The sequence below is a fragment of the Dreissena polymorpha genome, chromosome 16, assembly GCF_020536995.1.
Source record: "Dreissena polymorpha isolate Duluth1 chromosome 16, UMN_Dpol_1.0, whole genome shotgun sequence".
In the NCBI taxonomy this organism is placed as follows: Eukaryota; Metazoa; Mollusca; class Bivalvia; order Myida; family Dreissenidae; genus Dreissena; species Dreissena polymorpha.
In genome coordinates, this window is record NC_068370.1 from 29,327,383 (window position 1) to 29,345,580 (window position 18,198).

The window sequence follows — 18,198 nt, forward strand, 5'->3', positions numbered from 1 at the left end:
TAGAGGACCAACACACCATGTTACATGCCACATATAACACGTCTGGGTGTGGTTGTTTCGGAGTTTTCTTTGTTATATAAATGAGCTGTGCCCTGTATAAAGGGGGTTTAATGCATATGCGTAATGTGTCATCACAGAATAGCCTGTGCAGTCCGCACGGGCTAATAAGGGACGACACTTTCCGCCAAAACAGAATTTTTGCTAAGAACAGACTTTCTTGAAACAAAAAATATAAAAGCGGAAAGTGACATCCCCGATTAGCCTGTGCGGACTGCACAGGCTTATCTAGGAAGACACTTAACGCACATGCAGTAAACCCCTTTTTCACAGAGCACTGCCCATATAAATTATTTTACATCTTTATGTAACCAAATGTTTACTCTCTGAGCCACTTAGTTTCAGAGATTATTTTAATTTTCTTTTCTTTTTTTAATTTAATTTTTAGCTATGGTGACCTATATTAAAATGCAGCTTAATTTCAGGTATATCTACCGGTATATCTTATCTGCCAATTTATCTGTTAATTAAATTAGTCAGCATTGTACAAACGGATCAAACACACACTATTTGGATGATTTATTCATTGATTTAATGTTACTATAGAACAAAAATATTCAACAAAGAAACAACAACACATTTAAAACACTAGCAAAGAAAGCAGGAATGGGGTAGATAAATCCCCTGCCATTATGTGCAATTCTTATCCAGTAACAAATTTCTCCGCACGGTGGAAGGAAATCAAATCATGAAACAAATCCCTAATGGGATTCTTAGTTCCGAAAAAAAATTCATTAACCTTCTGGAGGGGCATTATTTACATAAACATAAAACAACAAGGCAAGTTTATCTAAGTAATTCTGTTGAGTTCTTGTACACTAATTATGTCTGGTTATAATGATGACTGTTGATATTCGACAACTTGGTTTATCTGTACATTGCATTGATACGCACTGCTCAAGCCAAAAATATATTTACTGAAACATTGCCAAAAATCATGTTTGGTGTTAAGTAACTGTTGTTAACTTAAACTAAGATAGAACAAGATGTGTTTGTGAAACACAATGTCCCCCTATATGATGTTTGACCTTGTAGGATGACCTTGACCTTGTGAAGGATGACCTTGACATTTCACCACTCAAAATGTGCAGCTCCATGAGATACACATGCATGCCAAATATCAAGTTGCTATCTTCAATATTGCAAAAATATTCATAAAATAAGCGATTTGGGCCACATATATTTGACCTCTGACCTTGAAGGATGACCTTGACCTTTCACCACTCAAAATGTGCAGCTCCATGAGATGCACATGCATGCAAAATATCAAGATGCTATCTTCAATATTGCAAAAGTATTTATAAAATAAGCGATTTGGGCCACATATATTTGACCTCTGACCTTGAAGGATGACCTTGACCTTTCACCACTCAAAATGTGCAGCTCCATGAGATACACATGCATGCCAAATATCTAGTTGCTATCTTCAATATTGCAAAAGTATTCATAAAATGAGCGATTTTGGCCACATATATTTGACCTCTGACCTTGAAGGATGACCTTGACCTTTCACCACTCAAAATGTGCAGCTTCATGAGATACACATGCATGCCAAATATGAAGTTGCTATCTTCAATATAGCAAAAGTTATTGCAAAATGTTAAAGTTGGCACAAACAGACAGACCAACAGACAGACCAACAGACAGGGCAAAAACAATATGTCCCCCACTACTATAGTGGGGGACATAAAAACTGCAATTGCATGTGTTGTATGATCAAATGTGGAAAGAAAGCCATATGTCCATGAAGATTGGCCCTTTGAACAGGCTTAAGGTTAAAATCTATTCTGTAGTAAACTAGTTTGTGCATATAGCAGAATAACAACCTCAGATCCAAATACAAAATGTATTATAGAGATTGTTACATCTTACATAAAAAAAAACCACAAAATTATCTACAAACAAATATGGTTTAAAGACGACATCCAATAAATAAAGTTATATAAACTGTCAAGTTGTGAAATTATCTGACAGACATTTGGGAATAAACAGTGGAAGTGTTAATGAACATATAAAAAGAAATTAACATTGTTTAAACAAGACTGAAGAATAAAATGAACTTGAATCTTTAATAAAAACCTTACTTGTGCAAATTCATAATTGCATAGTACCAATTTGCTACTGGTACAAACAATTCAGAAGGATAATGCAATATCTATATGAAAATGGCCACTAACATAGTACTGAAAGTTGAGTACACAATACATTAAATGTACATGTAGAATAAGTTTTAATTACAACAAACAAACTTGTGATTTTTATGTACCTAATATAATTAAGTCAAACCAATAACAAGTTAAAGCACACTTAGTAACCAAAACACTGGTTAACAGATCACTAAAATGTTTCATAGAAAAAGGTTCTTAATTAAAGTGAATCTTTTCTTCAACTAAAGCTTCGAAATTGATAATTCCATCGGTATACAACCTTTCACCATTCAATGTATAAAAACAGGTAAAAAAATTATGCTATTTTCTAAGCTTTTAATAGTCAATAACCACGGCACATGACCATGTCACAATTTGAAAATGTTCTCAATTTGTCAGGCAAAGTTTATATAAACAGTAATCATTCAAGTGCGCACTTTCATACAGCATTAGCATGGCCAATTAATCCTGGCAAGTTTTGTCAGTTATTCAGATATACTTGCAAATCACACACACACACTGGCACTAGATGAATTCCAACACGTGACGGAAACATGAGTGCAAGTCCTTGGATGCCCATATCAAAGTGCGAACAAAGATTCCTGTACATGATATTCCATACAATGTCCTCAGTGGCTCCGTGTGTTTACAGATCTGGGATGGAGTGGTCCATGAACTTCTTAACAATACTGTTCCCCATACTGCAAATATAAATTATTCAAACATGATACTCATTACTGTTTTCATTGTTACAAAATCATTATATAAAATAATATAACCCTTTCAGCACTGGAACTGAATTTTGAAGGCCTTTGCAAACATTTTGGATACAGATGAGACGCCACAGAACATGGCATCTCATCAGGATCCAAACTGTTTGCTATTCTGATAGTATTCTTTGAAAAAAAAAATCGAAGAAAATGCTAATTTTTATATTCAGCACACAAGATTTTAGCAGATGACATATTTTCCAGCATGAAAAGGGTTAACACAATAATCAGTTGAGGCTCTTGCTGGGAACACTCGGCCTAATGCGTGTGCTTACAGTGCCACCCCATCAGGGGCGTTACCCTGTAAACTGGGTACTTCCTTTTTAAACAAAAACAAGAGGGCCATGCCATGCCGCTAGGCAGTTATGTTTTTCAACAAGTCGGAAACATTTTTGAACAGGTCCAAGATTTCAAGGGGACACGTGTTCTCACCAAGTTTCATGAAGATTGGACCATAAAAGTGGAATCTAGAGTGTTATCAAGGTAAATGTTCAAAACACACGATGGAAGACGCACAACGGACAAAAGTCGATCACAAAAGCAAACCATGAGCACAATGTGCTCAGGTGAGCTTACAAAAACACATGAAAGCTGAAAGTGTCATCCCTGATAAGCCAGTCCAAACTGCAAAGGCTTATATGGGATAACACTTTACGCGCATGCATAAAGCCCAATTTTCTTAGAGTACGGCTGAAATATGCACACATGATACTCATTGTTATTTTTTTGGCTACAAATATACGAAAATATTTTTTTTTAAATATTTTAAAACAATAATCATCTATTTTCCACTATGCTATGGATTTATAACAATTGTTGAGTAATAATTAAATGGTGTTAACCTTATTTAAATTAGAGAATCAAAATTCATTCAAAAGTCAATTATTTTACACATGGTGGGTGCAAAATGGACTCCAAAACAAACAAAATTGAATATTAATATACAAAAGGAAACAATTCATACGTGGCATATTACAATTACTTAATTAAATATGCTCTATAGCCTTTTATTTTTTCCTATATAAGCACTAACTACTATCACTGCTGTGTGTCCATTAACAAGGGCTAAACATTCAATTTTTACAAACTAAAGCTATTCCAACATGATTGTCAACATGAACATCATCTGTAACTATCTAACTTGCCTTCATTGCAAAATAGGAAACAGCTTTATAAATATAAAACATCTGCCCTAGCAAAAACTGTTAAATTAACATCTAGGTTACAAAGTTCACAATACTTTTTTTATGTACAAATCAGCTGACATTCAGCAACAATTTTCAAATTTGCAAAAACTACACTTAAAATCAAACATACTGTTGAGTTATCAGCATTAATTTAATTTTTTTCTGCACTCTCCAGTCAGCCATAACATGTGGTAGCTGTATAAACCTTTGTATGTTTTCAAACTGTGCTAGAACCAGTACATAAAACAGAACATGAGACACGGTCATGTGAATGTTCTTTTGGCTACATGAAGCAAAGAAGCAACAATTTACTGTAGGCTTGGTTTAAACATATTTATTCAGTAATGTGTTTTACAACATAATGTACAAGCATCTAAAGTTTATAGGATTGGAACGATAGCTAGGCTAGTAGGGTTCCTTTCCTCAATGGTATATTTACAAAACATAGTGGCGGTATTTGCATTCTAAACACAAATCATTTGAATAATCATTCGAGTTTAAACAAGTTTATATGTATAATTGGAACCAACATTGCTAAAATATGTTGAGACCATGTAGTAAGAAAAAGCATATTGCTGGTGTGATTGTGATCGAAGAAATTGATTGTGAAAACAAATGTTAAAAATAAGAGAACCGATAGTTATCCCACTCTGAACCTTCCTGAGCCTTCGATGAAAATATGGACTGCATCAAATATTGCATAGTTATCTCTGATTGAAAGATTATCATCTCCGTACAGTAATGTGCGGAGTGATATATCCGTGTATTGTTCTATGGTTCTTACTAAAGTTAATCGTATAGCTGCATAAGATGGACAGATCAGTAAAAAGTGAGTAGTGTCCTCTATTTTTCCGCATTGACAAAGTGGCGATGGAACCAGATTTCTATCAAATAAATGTTTATTAAGAGAACTACAATTAGTTCTTAGACGTGTGTGCAGCACTTGCTGTCTTCGCTTACCATAATAGAACAACGGATTACTACGAGATTTGTTAAAATCGATGGCCTTTTTAAAGTCAGATATGTTATCAACAAGTTTTGCTTCGTCTGGAAGTGAATTCCAAGCAGCAATTGTTGAGGGCAAGAAGGAATGTTGGTACAGAGAAGTCCTAGTCCGAGCACCATCTAAGTGGGATGAATTACGTTACGATCTTGTAGATCGCTCGCCAACTGATTGTGGGGACAGTGAGGACAAATATTCTGGACTAAGACCTTTGACCATTTTAAAGAAAAGAATGAGTTTGTGCTTGGACCTTCTTGTGCCAAGAGTTTCCCAGCCAATTTCGTTAGAAAGTAAATTTAAGGACACAAGTCGGGTACAGCCGGAAACAATGCGGGCAGCTTCAGTTTGAATTTTATCTAAATCATTTTTTTCATACATTGTACAATTATCCCATACAACATCTGCATATTCTAGAATAGGTCGAATAAACGTGAAATAAGTTATTTCAAGTGATCTTCGGTCAAGGCGAAAACGAAGTTTTTTTAGAAGGTTGACACGTGACCAGGCCTTTAATTTAATACATTCAATGTGTTGATGCCAGCTTCCATCATTTGACAGAATAATGCCTAAATGTGTATGACTATTCACTTCGGGAATCGGAGTATCGTACATATTGATAGGAGCATGATAGGGTTTGTCCCTCTTACGCGATATAACAAGTGATTCTGACTTCAATGGATTGAATTTTACCAACCATGTATCGGCCCATTTTGCAATTTTGTCTATATCGCGCTCTAGAACAGCGGCTGCAGAATTAGGATTGTCAACAACGACAAATAAACTAGTGTCGTCTGCAAATAAGTTTATATGAGCTTGAATGTCATTTACAATGTCATTTATATATACAAGAAATAATAGGGGACCAAGAATGGAGCCTTGTGGAACTCCAGCCTTGATTTCGGCTAGGGAAGATGAGGCCCCGGGAACCACTACCCTTTGACGCCTTTGATACAGATAGTTAGAAAACCAGTTCAAAAGTTTATCTTTGATACCGGCGCGTTTCAGTTTTAATATAAGGCCACTATGCCAGACTTTGTCGAATGCTTTGCTTATATCGAAAAAAACTACCCTTACTTCCAATCCATCATCGAGTGCTTTACAAAACGTGTTGTAGAGGTATGTACTGTAGGCTTGACAATTGGATATAAATTTCATCATTTTATCGAGCATTTGGGAAATAACCAATTTTAAATCATCCAAAATTTGTTCATATGATTTTAGATTTTTCAAAAAAATAATTAAAAGATTATAGTTTCCAAAAAATTTTTTATATAGACATTGTTTAGACCTTAATCAAGAAAACAATGTTTTGACCAACAAAAATGGGTACATGTATAATAATTGTATTGTTAACTCTCACAGCATAATTGCTGACTTTTCTATTATCAAGAAGACATTCATTGTCTGCATGTTAAACTCAAAATTAGCAAAGCAAAACAAAGTATTGGTTCTGAGTTAAGCATAGAAAATAAAAATCTATTATGACTTTACTCCATGGATTTTTAATTTTAACTTATTTATGAACCTTGATGGAATCAAAAGCACAGGCTATTTGAAATGTTCTTGAGTCTCTTTCTATTAATTAATTATGAAATGTGGCTTATAAACACTGATAAGGCCACACTGATAAGGCCAAACTTGTTCTCAATAAGATTAAAAAAAATAAATATTGTGATTAATATAATATTTTTTAATTAGACTATAAGATTATAAGCCTGTGTGGAAGACAGCCTACCATTTAACGATGTGCTCATAAATCACTGTCGGCATCACTGTGATGGTCACTGTTCTAGGGCTGGAGTCTATAATCTCACTGATCACGGAGTCCTGAAAGAATACAAGTTGGTTAAATTTCTACGAAACAAGCCTCATTCTGGAAAAACTGGACCTAAATCATGTGTGAAAAGTGTCGTCTCTGATTAGCCTGTGCAGTCAACACAGGCTAATCAGGAACCCACTTTTGGCTTTTATGGTATTTTTTGTCTCCTTAATTAGGGAAACTAGAGTTTAAATGTACTTGAATGTATTAAAAAAAGGTCTTCAATTTAACATGTTTTTCTTAAGGACAGTAAATGGGTTCAAATACATACCGGTACCTGAGCTGCAAAGGTAACAAATAAAAACAAGAGCACCGTATAACGGGTGCCAACACTCGGCTGCGGGTGCAGTTCTGAATAAATAAAGCTTGTCAGAATTTTTTTATTTGTTTAGGAAGTCACAGTGACCTTGACCTTTGACCTAGCGACCCTAAAAATGGGTGTGGCGTGTAGAATTCATCAAGGTGCATCTACATATGAAGTTTCAAAGTTGTAGGTGGAAGCACTTTGATTTAAGAGCCTATGTTAAAATTTGATATTTAAGGTCACAGCGACCTTGACCTTTGACCTAGTGACCCAAAAATGGGTGTGGCGTGTATAACTCATCAAGGTGCATCTCAGGGTTCGCCAAAACCGTCAGTCCGCCGGTCCTGACCGGTAAATTTTTCTCAGGACCGACAAGTGATTTAAGATAATCGGTCCGACTGACCGACACAATCGCATGAAAAATGGTTTCAAAAAGATCACTCAAATTGTATAATAATAATAATGTTCTATTAAATTAATAGAAGGTAAATGCTTTTTGTTCAACTACTGTCAAAATCCTTTTTTTCTTACCTTCATTTTGATGTTTAAAGTTGAATTAGAATTGACTATCACATCCGAGTTCAAAACCAATGGTCTTTGTTAAAAAAAGCAACCGAGTGCGTCCGCAATTTTGTTTGTTCCATTTATTTTCTCCACAACAAAAACCGCATGAAAACTTGTTTCAACAGGCATTTGTGAGCATTATTGTTAAATAGTTTCATTATTATATTGTTCTGGGAAGGATATATTTCAATTTACATACCAACAATTTCTGAAATCAAAATTTGATTTTTCACCCGATGTACTATATTTCGGATATTTTAAAATTCGGACATAGGGATATTTATGTGTTGATTTGTTGTTGATAGTTTGTAGCAATATGTTTTGTGTTATTTCATACAACAAGAATGAATGGTGGTAATTATCATGGGCCTTTCTATCAAGAAATAGGTGTGAAATACATTCATTTAATTGAACCTGGAAATCAACCACCTCAGCTAAGAGAAAATATTTTAACAATAGGTGTTGTTTTAGACCTTGTGAATTGGCTAATAAACAGAAATTTAAGTCATCCAAAGTATAGTGAATGGGTGTGTGCATTTAAGTCAAACTTGATTGATTGGATGTCACCCTAACTTTTCAAGAACACGGATTTGTAGAGCTGTGGAGGCTAAAAAACAGTTTGACAAAAAGAAGTCTAAAAAGTATGCCTTTGGTTTATATGTGGTTTATTATTAATATAATAATTGTTTAATTATATCGACATTGGACATGTTTTAATTGTATTTTAATGTGATCAAAACCAATAAACATCTAAAAGGTACTTCTTTTGTTGTGATTTGCTGTTATAGTTTAGTCGGACAGTGGGACTGACAGAAACTGTTTCGGACTGACAAAAATTTCAAGTCTGTCAGTCCGAATGACTGACAGATTTTTCAAGTTTTGGCGAACCCTGCATCTACATATAAAGTTTCAAAGTTGTAGGTGGAAGCACTTTGATTTTAGAGCCAATGTTAAGGTTTTAGCACGACTCCTACGGCGGGCGACGAGCATGCTATGACAATAGCTCGGGTTTTCTCCGAAAACAGCCTCGCTAAAAATGAGCTACAAAAACTACGCACCTTGACACCAACAGTGTTCTGTCCATTGACCTCAATGAGCTGATGTTCGGTAAGCACGCCGTTCCTGGCAGCAGACGAGTCCTTGACGAGAGACTTGATCTGCCCGTCCTTGAACACAAACCCGATGTAGCCTTGACTGTCCTTCTGCATCGTGATTATCCGCTCAAACGGTCTGCAAAGAGTAGTTATGATAGTAGAAAGTGTGAAGAGAAATAGCTATATGAGCATAGGAAAAGGAGGCTTAATGCATGTGCATAAAGTGTCGTCACAGATGAGCTTGTGAAGTTCGCACAGACTAATCAGGGATGACACTTTCTAACAATATTGGATTTACACTTAGAAGAGACTTCCTGCTAAAATAATCTTACAATAAGGCTTCAATTTAATCTTTATGCAAACCCATACAAATATCACAAATTGTTTTATAAAAAGCTTAATTTGGTTTACAAAATATATATATATAAAGAAGGATGCCTCCTACCTGTCTCTCACAGCGAAGCTGATTCTCTCACCGTTGGCCGACTTCAACACCTTGTGGGCCTTGTCCGTGTCCCAGCCGGCCACATTCTGACCGTTGATCTGCAGGATCTGGTCCCCAAACCTCAGACCTGCGAGGGCCGCCGGGGAGTTCTTCTGCACCAGGGCAACAAACAGACCCTTGGATATAGACAAGACAACAGTAAATATAGCACAATAAAAACAAGACTATTACATATAGCAGGCTGTATATAAGATATGTTCTGAGAAAACTGGGCTTAATGCATGAGCATAAAGTGATTGCCTAGATAAAGACATTTCAATCTGCACAGGCTAATCAGTGAAAACACTTTCCACTAAGACTGGATTTTTGTTCAGAGAAGACCTCCAGAAAACAAAATTCCTATAAAAACGGGAAGTGATAAGATTTTTACGCACATGCATTTAGACCAGTTTTCACAAAACACACTGCATTTACACAAAGCATTAAACAAAATCCAAGGGAAATATGCAACTGTCTAGGGATGATTATTTTCAGGTAATACATTCAAATGGTAAAATTCAACAACCTGTTTAATAGATAATCAATACTTAAAAGACACATGGAATTCTAATGTTTTTAATATTATTTACTAGTTTTGCGAGAATGAGCTTTGTCTTTATAAGCCTTAGTTGTACAGTACCAAGAGAAAAATTAGCAGAAGGCAACAAAATGAAATAATTAGCATAACATTTTTATTTTATATTGCTTTGTTTCTTCAAACGTCAATTTTCCGGGTAAAACCAGTACTATACACATAGTACTGTGTTAAGGTGCGTTAAGGAACCTTAAGAATGGAAAGTTAGACCAGAAACGTCACAAACCTAGTCAGACACTATATCCGCTACCCCAGAGCAACCAATTTGCTTCTTTCTGGAAAAATGGGGCTAAAAGCATGTGCTAAACGTTTCTTCCTAGATTAGCCTATGCAGTCCGCACAGACTAATCAGAAAAAAACACTTTCTGCCTTCACTGAATTTTTGTTTAAAAGAAATTTCATTTAAACAAAAACAACCATAAAAGCAGTCAGTGTTGTCCCAGATGAGCCTAAGCACACTTTGTCCACATGCATTTAGCCCTGTTTTTCCAGAACGAGGCAACCCATAAAACTGCCCCGACCAAGAATCCACGTACATTATTTACGTGTCGTATACGCAGCCCAATCTTTCCCTCAGCGTCCTTGCAGGCCACAACCTCCCTCAGACCTTGCTTGATCTCCGCCCGCTTGATCCCCAGGTCTGCCCCACTGACAGGCGCCACCTGCATGTTGCTGGGCCTGTTCTGGGGAATAGCCACCTGCTGGCTCTGAAATACATCAACAGGCACTTGAAATGAAGAAGAATCTTGATTTTTGATGCAAGCATTTTGCAATTTACTCTCTTTTGAATTGCTCAAACCATCTGTTTTACCTCATTTTGTTGGAAATTATAGGAGAGATAAATCGATCATATAGTTAATACAATACAAATTGTGCTAAATAGCATAGCATTTGACAAAATTATACTAAGAAACATTTGCAGTCAATTGCAGATGATTATATTAATATGCACAAATAAAATGACTCTGTGCTTCTGTGTTTTTAACCATGAAAATGTCATGTGACCCCTGGCATTTTCAAACATTTGACTCCTGATGTTCAAAATCTATTGAAATCCGTGGTTAACAGATATTAAATGTAGACAAGTTCTGAACCAAATAAAACTTCAGTTCAAATGTATGAAAGTTTGAAATGCCAATAGATTTAAGAAAGTAAAAAAAAATTGGAGTAAAGATTAGAACATTTTTTTTACCAGATTTACATTCATTTAAAACTAAATTCAATTGAGTATTCAAATAAGATGACCACAGACTAAATTTTATCTTCAGCTTTTACTTATGAGGATAATAGATATCACCATAATTTTATATTCACATGGAGTATTCACAAATAGCACAACGAACCCTTGGCCAAGTCCACCCAACTTTTTTATGTCCAGAAAAATGTTCAAGACTGTCAATAATTTTTTCATTTTTAGTAAAATAAACCCTTTGTCAGCATGCGAGATTTATCACCTAAAATATAACTTCCTATATTAGTCACTGTTGAGGTAAAATTATATTTTAAAAAGGTTAATTGTTTCCCAATCAAATAACAAAAAAAATCTTTATAATTTCTAAGCACATAGCAGATTTAATTTATATGATTAAAAGTTATTGGTTATCAAATTAATATCTACTTAATGAATTTCTACATACATTACAAACAGTGAGATGCATTTGTCAACATGGTTTTAATTTTAAGTGTTCCATGTATAAAAATATTTAAAATTTTGAACAGTAAGTGTACAAACTGATTTTATTTCTGTTATAGCGTGGATACTTAGCCTTTCAATTTTGTATTTCATAAAACAATTTACATGTTTTGATCTACATATAAATCAAAATAATTATTGAAGCCTGACTCATGGAAAATGGGGCTTAATGCATGTGTGTACAGTGTTGTCACAGATTAGCATGTGCAGTCCGACACTTTCCCATTTGATGGTATTTTAAGTTTAAAGGAAACCTCTTCTTAGCGAAAATACAGTTTAAGCATAGTGTTGTTCCTGACAAGCCTGTGTGGACTGCACATGATTTCTGGGCCAACACTTTACGCACATGAATTAAGTCCTGTTTTCCCAGAGCATGACTTATTTGTTATATTGTTCCTGTTATAATCATACATGCATACTTGTTCATTTTCATACTCCAGTTCCTGAACCAAAGAATACCCATAGCCTTAGATACATTGAAGGTTATCTACCAGACACAACTTGGTAAGGGGATTACCTCTCAGATAACAAACACATCACATTTTCGTAACTTTAACATGATTTTTTTTACTGTTATTTTTTTACATGTTCTTCAATATGTAGTTATAATTAAGGCAAGGTAAATCCCAAAATTCATGTTTGTATTTGTTGTATACTGTTCAAAATTATACACAGAAAACTAATTGAGTTAAATCATTTGGAAATAAACAATTTGCATCTATGGATGTCAGAATGTGGGTGGAAAATTCATTTCCAATATTAAATCTATCAAATTACCAGAAATAACCCATTTTATCTTATTTAGGATATTTTTACCTGATAAAAGTCTGAATTCACAAATCATCATAGTATATTTTCAAAAATGGCATAGTAAAAAATATAAATAAATTTGATAAGATTATTAGTACAATATAAATCTGTATTATGTTTTTTTTGTATAATAAAGAGTAAAAAACAATCCATATTCCACAAAACACTTCACATTTACTTTTTTTCAATACAATAACTCTGATAAAATCAAATGGTTTCCTACACATAAAAAGCGTCAGATAGAAAAAGAAATACAATACTGACCAACTCTTTAACAAGCAAACAAAAAGGAAAAGCTTACATATTCTGGCATGTTCTGCTGCAAGAACTGCGGGGTAAGCTGCAGGCCCATGTACTCATCAAGCACTGGATACAGAGCGCCTGACGACCCAGGGGCTTGTAGGGCTTGCTGGGACATCCCAGGGGGGTATGCCGGTGGGGCACCAGGGTAGGTCACCTGCTGCTCATAGTGCCTCTGGGCCTGAAACAAGTTTAAATATCCTAGTAATAAACAGAGTTCACAAATGCACCAGAAAAAATCTGACATTTGGTCAGTAAGCCTTTCAAAACTTGCCAGAGCTGAGTGAATTTTTACCTGACAAATGAAATTTAATGTTTATACATGCATAGATGTTAGAACTCGAAAATTGTGTTCTCTTGCAGCAAACATATTTTTCTTTATTGGTCATGTCCAGAGCTCCAGATAAAATGTTGGTCAAATTCTTATTTACTCCCTATTTTAAAACTTAATTCTTATTTTACCCCCTAGTTATAAAATTAATTCTTAACAATATATTACAAAATAATTGTTTATTCATTGTTTTTGACACATCAACAAATTGAGTCATTAACGCAAGAGCTTATAAATTCATCAATTATTGACGAAACCATGCTTTGGGTATTTGAATCTAATTGAAAGAATGCATGCAGCGTGGACTTTTGACACTGAAATGGCTTTTTTGCCTTCCACACTTCGGTCGGCCATTTTGATTTTTTATGTAAAACGGTCACTGACACTTCGGCTTAGGTCATAATGGCCTTTTGGTCGCCGTTAAAGTCATATCAAAAACTATATTTAACATTTAATTTTAATGGCATTTTGAATAGGTATACAGTATATTACCTGTGTATAAAAATTGCTATAAGGGTAATTAAAAAGGTACAATTAACAGTAATGACTCGCCTGCAATACTAGGAGAACAGAATCGAGACCGTTTGGCCTTTCGACCGTTCTAAGGTGTGGCTCTTCCTCACAGCAAACGCTTGAGTGCCGTTGACTTAAAGTTGTAGTTTTAATTGATCGCCTAGACTAGTCAGAACAGAGATGAAATGTTTACCGTATATAATTTGCTACTGGAAGTTTTACGCACGTTCCAAAATTTTGAATTTGTGTTTTATTTTTTCAATGCGTAACTTAACGCAAAGATTTTAAATCTAAATCATTATTTAAGAAATTTAATTCGTTTTTACGCCTTTACGCATGTTTCTGGAGCACTGGTCATGTCAATTAACAAAACACATAATATAAAAATACTACATAATTAAAAAATATCTTGGAATAATATATCTTTAATTTGTTTAAATTAATACCAAACTGAATTCATGGATCTGACTATAGAAACGTTTGGTAAACAATGTTTTTTACAATACATTAAATATTAATGATAGAACATTTACCATGGTTGTCAGTGGTGTGATTTTGAAAACCTTTCAGGGTGAAAAGTATCCTATCCACTAACGCTTGATTGGTCATTGTCGGCTCGGGTACTACTTACATGTACCCCGGGTACTCTTAAGTATACTTACATGTACCCCGGGTACGGTAAATATAATTAAACGTACCCGGGAAATTTTCATGCTAAATCGGTCATTGTCGGCTATTTTTTAAAATTAATTATGTTCTTATTTATGTCATTTTTCTGTTAAATGGCCTCTATATTATACTCAAAAAGCATGTTGATGCAGTTTTTTTTAAAGGGAAGTTTGTTTAAGATACAAAATATCGTTTTACAGTAATCGGTAGCGCGTTTTACGACATCGGATTTTGGACGGGAATACAACTCTGGTACAGTCAACTATCGACCGGGTACGTGTAAGTATATTTATCGTACCCGGGGTACATGTAAGTATACTTTAAAGCACCCGGGGTACATGTAAGTAGTACCCGAGCCAACAATGACCAATCGAGCTCCACTAACTGGGTTAAAAAAAACTTAACATTCAAATAAATTAAATCCATTTACAGGAGAAACCACATCCCTGGTTGCTAAGTTAACAATTTAAGTAGATATACAGGAGAACTATTTGAAACTTGTTCACTGATTTTGAAAATGTGCATCAATAAAAGGTGTTAAATATATACATTTTTTTAAAAGATTGGGTATTATAAAACCTATTCTTAGTAAAATGCAAAATTGTTACATAGAAACAAAAAATTATATCATATATTTTCATACATCTTACAGACATAACTAGAATGAAACACTTTTGGCAATGATAAAAACATTTATTATTGTATTGTTATTATTTTTGTTTTAAATCTAGATTCATACACTCGCTTTTAGAAATTGTACCTGCATTCTGGTGGTTCCTAAGCATGTTTAAGACATCTGGTACAGAATATACAAACTGTTTAATTACCTTAGCCATCTGGTCCACCTTCATATCTTCCAGGGATGGGTAAAGTGACATCTTGGATGCTGTGTAGTTGACTTCCTGAAATGTTTCAACATGTACATATCATTAGATGTTCAGTATGTGGACCAACAAAAGCAAAAAAGTGACCAATTAATTTTATAATAACCTCTAACAACCATTGTTCATTTTTACTTTTAATGGTGTAGTTATTTCAATTATAAATTTCAAATCAGCGTAATTAAATAAACAAATAAAATAACAGCATAAGTGTATGATAATAAATCAATAAGTAAAAGTTCTAGTTTATTAGTAGTTACCTTGCCGTGGTAAGTAAAATTTAAATCTAAACCAATTGACACAAATACAGTCCTAGTTAGTACACAGGTTTAATTTTTTAATTCAAATAATATATGTTTCACTATATACGAGGGGGATTTCGCAATGATCGCCTTGTGATTAAAATTCGTCAGGTTTGATAGAGAAACTGTGCACGGATTGTCATATGACGTCAACAATCATGTGCCTGTGAGAAAACAATCTAAATATAGAAACCAGAGGTAAACAACAATGAATAATCATACACCGTGACGTGAGGCTATGTTTCGTGTAGTGTGTGCTGGGATGTAGTAGTTAATATTCACCAACTATATGATATAACACCCTGCAGTTGCTAACACGAAATTCTTACTTTTTTGTTTACTTCCGGGTTCTTTTCATGGAATAGCTAATAATTAAACGAATGTTTATATTCCGGAAAAAGTCGAATGCCTGAGCAGTGCTTAATTCCACAACTGTGCTTAATCCGCAACCAGATCCGAATATGAAATTCATTAAAGGCGATAACGTTTCTGTCGACGTTGAGTGATGCAATGGCACATTTTAATCTTGATTCAGCGATTGATATCATATTTTATTTTTTGGCTTTGTCTATGTTCGGTATGACTAGATACTGAAAACAGTACTGTTTTCGCGAAAACAGTAAAATTTACCGAAAACAGTGTTTTATTATATGAAAACATTGAATATTTAGACGAAAGCATCGCTTTTTCCTATGTTTGGTTTAAAAAGGGATATTAAGTTAAAGATATTTCAGTACATATATATATATATATACAGTATATATATATGTTAAAACATTTTAATAAAATTTATTTTAATAAAAATAATCCGCATTCAGTTTATTTCATATACGAAAATAGTAAAATGTACTCTCGAAAACAGAGAACAATTACACGAAAACAGTATGTATTCAATAAGTTAGTAACAAATAGATATCGATACTACATAATCAATTTTTTTATACAGAAGTCTATTAATTCAAGAATCCTAATTCAAACTATGAAACAAATAAATACAACCGAAAACATATTTACCGAAAACAGCATAGCAAATGGGTGTCATAATTGATCGCTTTAATATATAAGTTTGCAAAGTCAGCAATCGTTTATTAACGTACCGGTTCGTGTGTTCTTACTTTTATAAATATTTTCATTTTATTAGAAATAATTGCACATGATTTATTCTTGTACAGGAAGTTACTATAAAATAAACAAAATATGCAATCTATGAATTATTTGTTCGTTCGTCAGTCGTTGTCTAACACCATCAACTGTTTGTATAACAATAGGCGTGCATTACGTTTTTGGAGTGTAAAGTATTTGTCATAGGTGTGAAACCATTGTTTAATACCGGCATACATGGTTTTTAACCCAATTACGCAAATGCCCTGAATAAATAATAAATCTGCCAGCTTTTATAACTTTAATCTGGTCATGAAAATGCATGCTCGAAGTGTGACAAGATAAGTGATAATAGGAAAGAAATCTGGTAAAATAGCGCTGTAAAATGTACTGACTGAATATTAAGAGTCATAATATATGGACGAAAACCCGTATGTCCGAAATTAAGAATCACAAAAAATAACCGAAAACTTAGAGTAAGTATGTTTCATTCTTCTATTTATCCCTTTCCATTATACTAACGCATTCAGAAGTGTTTTTTTTATTCTTTCAGGTATGCCATACCTGGAGTCATTTTAAATACCATAGTATCACGAAATCTCTTGAGAAAATAAATAATTAATATATAGCATCGTTAAATACGTACTGGAGCAAACATTTATTAAAATCAAAGTTTAATGCCACTATCACTATGTTAAGGTGGGAAAGCTAACTGACTTCGGTAAATTAACTGTTTTCGGTATAATGTCCTCGTTTTATATAATGCTTGCGTTTTTAAACAGGAATAAAACACTTTCTGTAAAAAAAAAGAAATAATTAAGATACAGCATCATTTAAATGCGTACTAGAGTAAGCATTCGTTAAAATCATAGTTTAACGCCACTATCACGATGTGAAGGTGGGAAATCTTACTGTTTTCGGTATCATGGCCTCGTATTATATAATGCTTCCGTTTTAAACAGGAATAAAATGTTTTTTTATTAGAAACAAATAATTAATATAGCATCATTTAAATGCGTGCTGGAGTAATCCCTCATTAAAATCATAGTTTAACGCCACTAACACGATGTAAAGGTGGGGCATCAAACTGTTTTTGGTAAATTTACTGTTTTCGGTATCATGGTCTCGCATTATATAATGCTTCCGTTTTAAAACAGTGCCTGAATAAAGTGTTATTGTAAAAAAAATATATAGCATCATTTAAATGCGAATAGTAAACATTCATTAAAAGCATAGTTTAACTCCACTATCACGATGTAAAGGTGAGATATCTAACTGTTTTCGGTAAATTTACTGTTTTCGGTATCATGTCCTCGTAATATATAATGCATCCGTTTTTAAACAGGAATAAAATGCTTTGGTGTAAAAAATATATTTAATATTTAGTTTCATTTAAATGCGTACTGGAGTTTACGTTCATTAAATCGTAGTTTAACGCAGCTATCACGATGTAAAGGTGGGAAATCTAACTGTTTTCGGTAAATTTACTGTTTTCGCGAAAACAGTACTGTTTTCGGTATCTAGTCATACCCTCTTTGTTTATAGCATTTGATATACGAACTTTTGAATTCCTC

At 33.9% G+C, this 18,198-nt stretch overlaps 1 protein-coding gene across 6 annotated transcripts; it reads right to left on the reverse strand.

Moving 5' to 3' along the window:
• Window positions 1-561: 561 nt before the first annotated feature.
• LOC127861545 (syntenin-1-like) lies at window positions 562-15,940 on the reverse strand. 6 transcript variants are annotated; one of them, XR_008040254.1, is made up of 9 exons: window positions 15,482-15,666; window positions 15,168-15,242; window positions 12,829-13,008; window positions 10,561-10,731; window positions 9,391-9,566; window positions 8,910-9,081; window positions 6,900-6,991; window positions 2,485-2,905; window positions 562-2,452 (listed from the first exon to the last, which is right to left on the reverse strand). XR_008040254.1 is itself a non-coding variant. In XM_052400151.1 (8 exons), the coding sequence occupies exons 2-8, from the start codon at window positions 15,216-15,218 to the stop codon at window positions 2,851-2,853; spliced, it is 897 nt and encodes a 298-aa protein (XP_052256111.1). In that variant the 5' UTR covers window positions 15,219-15,242; window positions 15,853-15,940; the 3' UTR covers window positions 562-2,850. The 6 variants fall into 6 exon arrangements, 4 of the variants coding, with proteins under 4 accessions (XP_052256111.1, XP_052256110.1, XP_052256112.1 ...); XR_008040253.1 differs by having other exon boundaries at window positions 562-1,119; window positions 1,412-2,905; XM_052400151.1 differs by lacking the exon at window positions 15,482-15,666 and adding an exon at window positions 15,853-15,940 and having other exon boundaries at window positions 562-2,905.
• Between the last annotated feature and the right edge of the window lie 2,258 nt (window positions 15,941-18,198).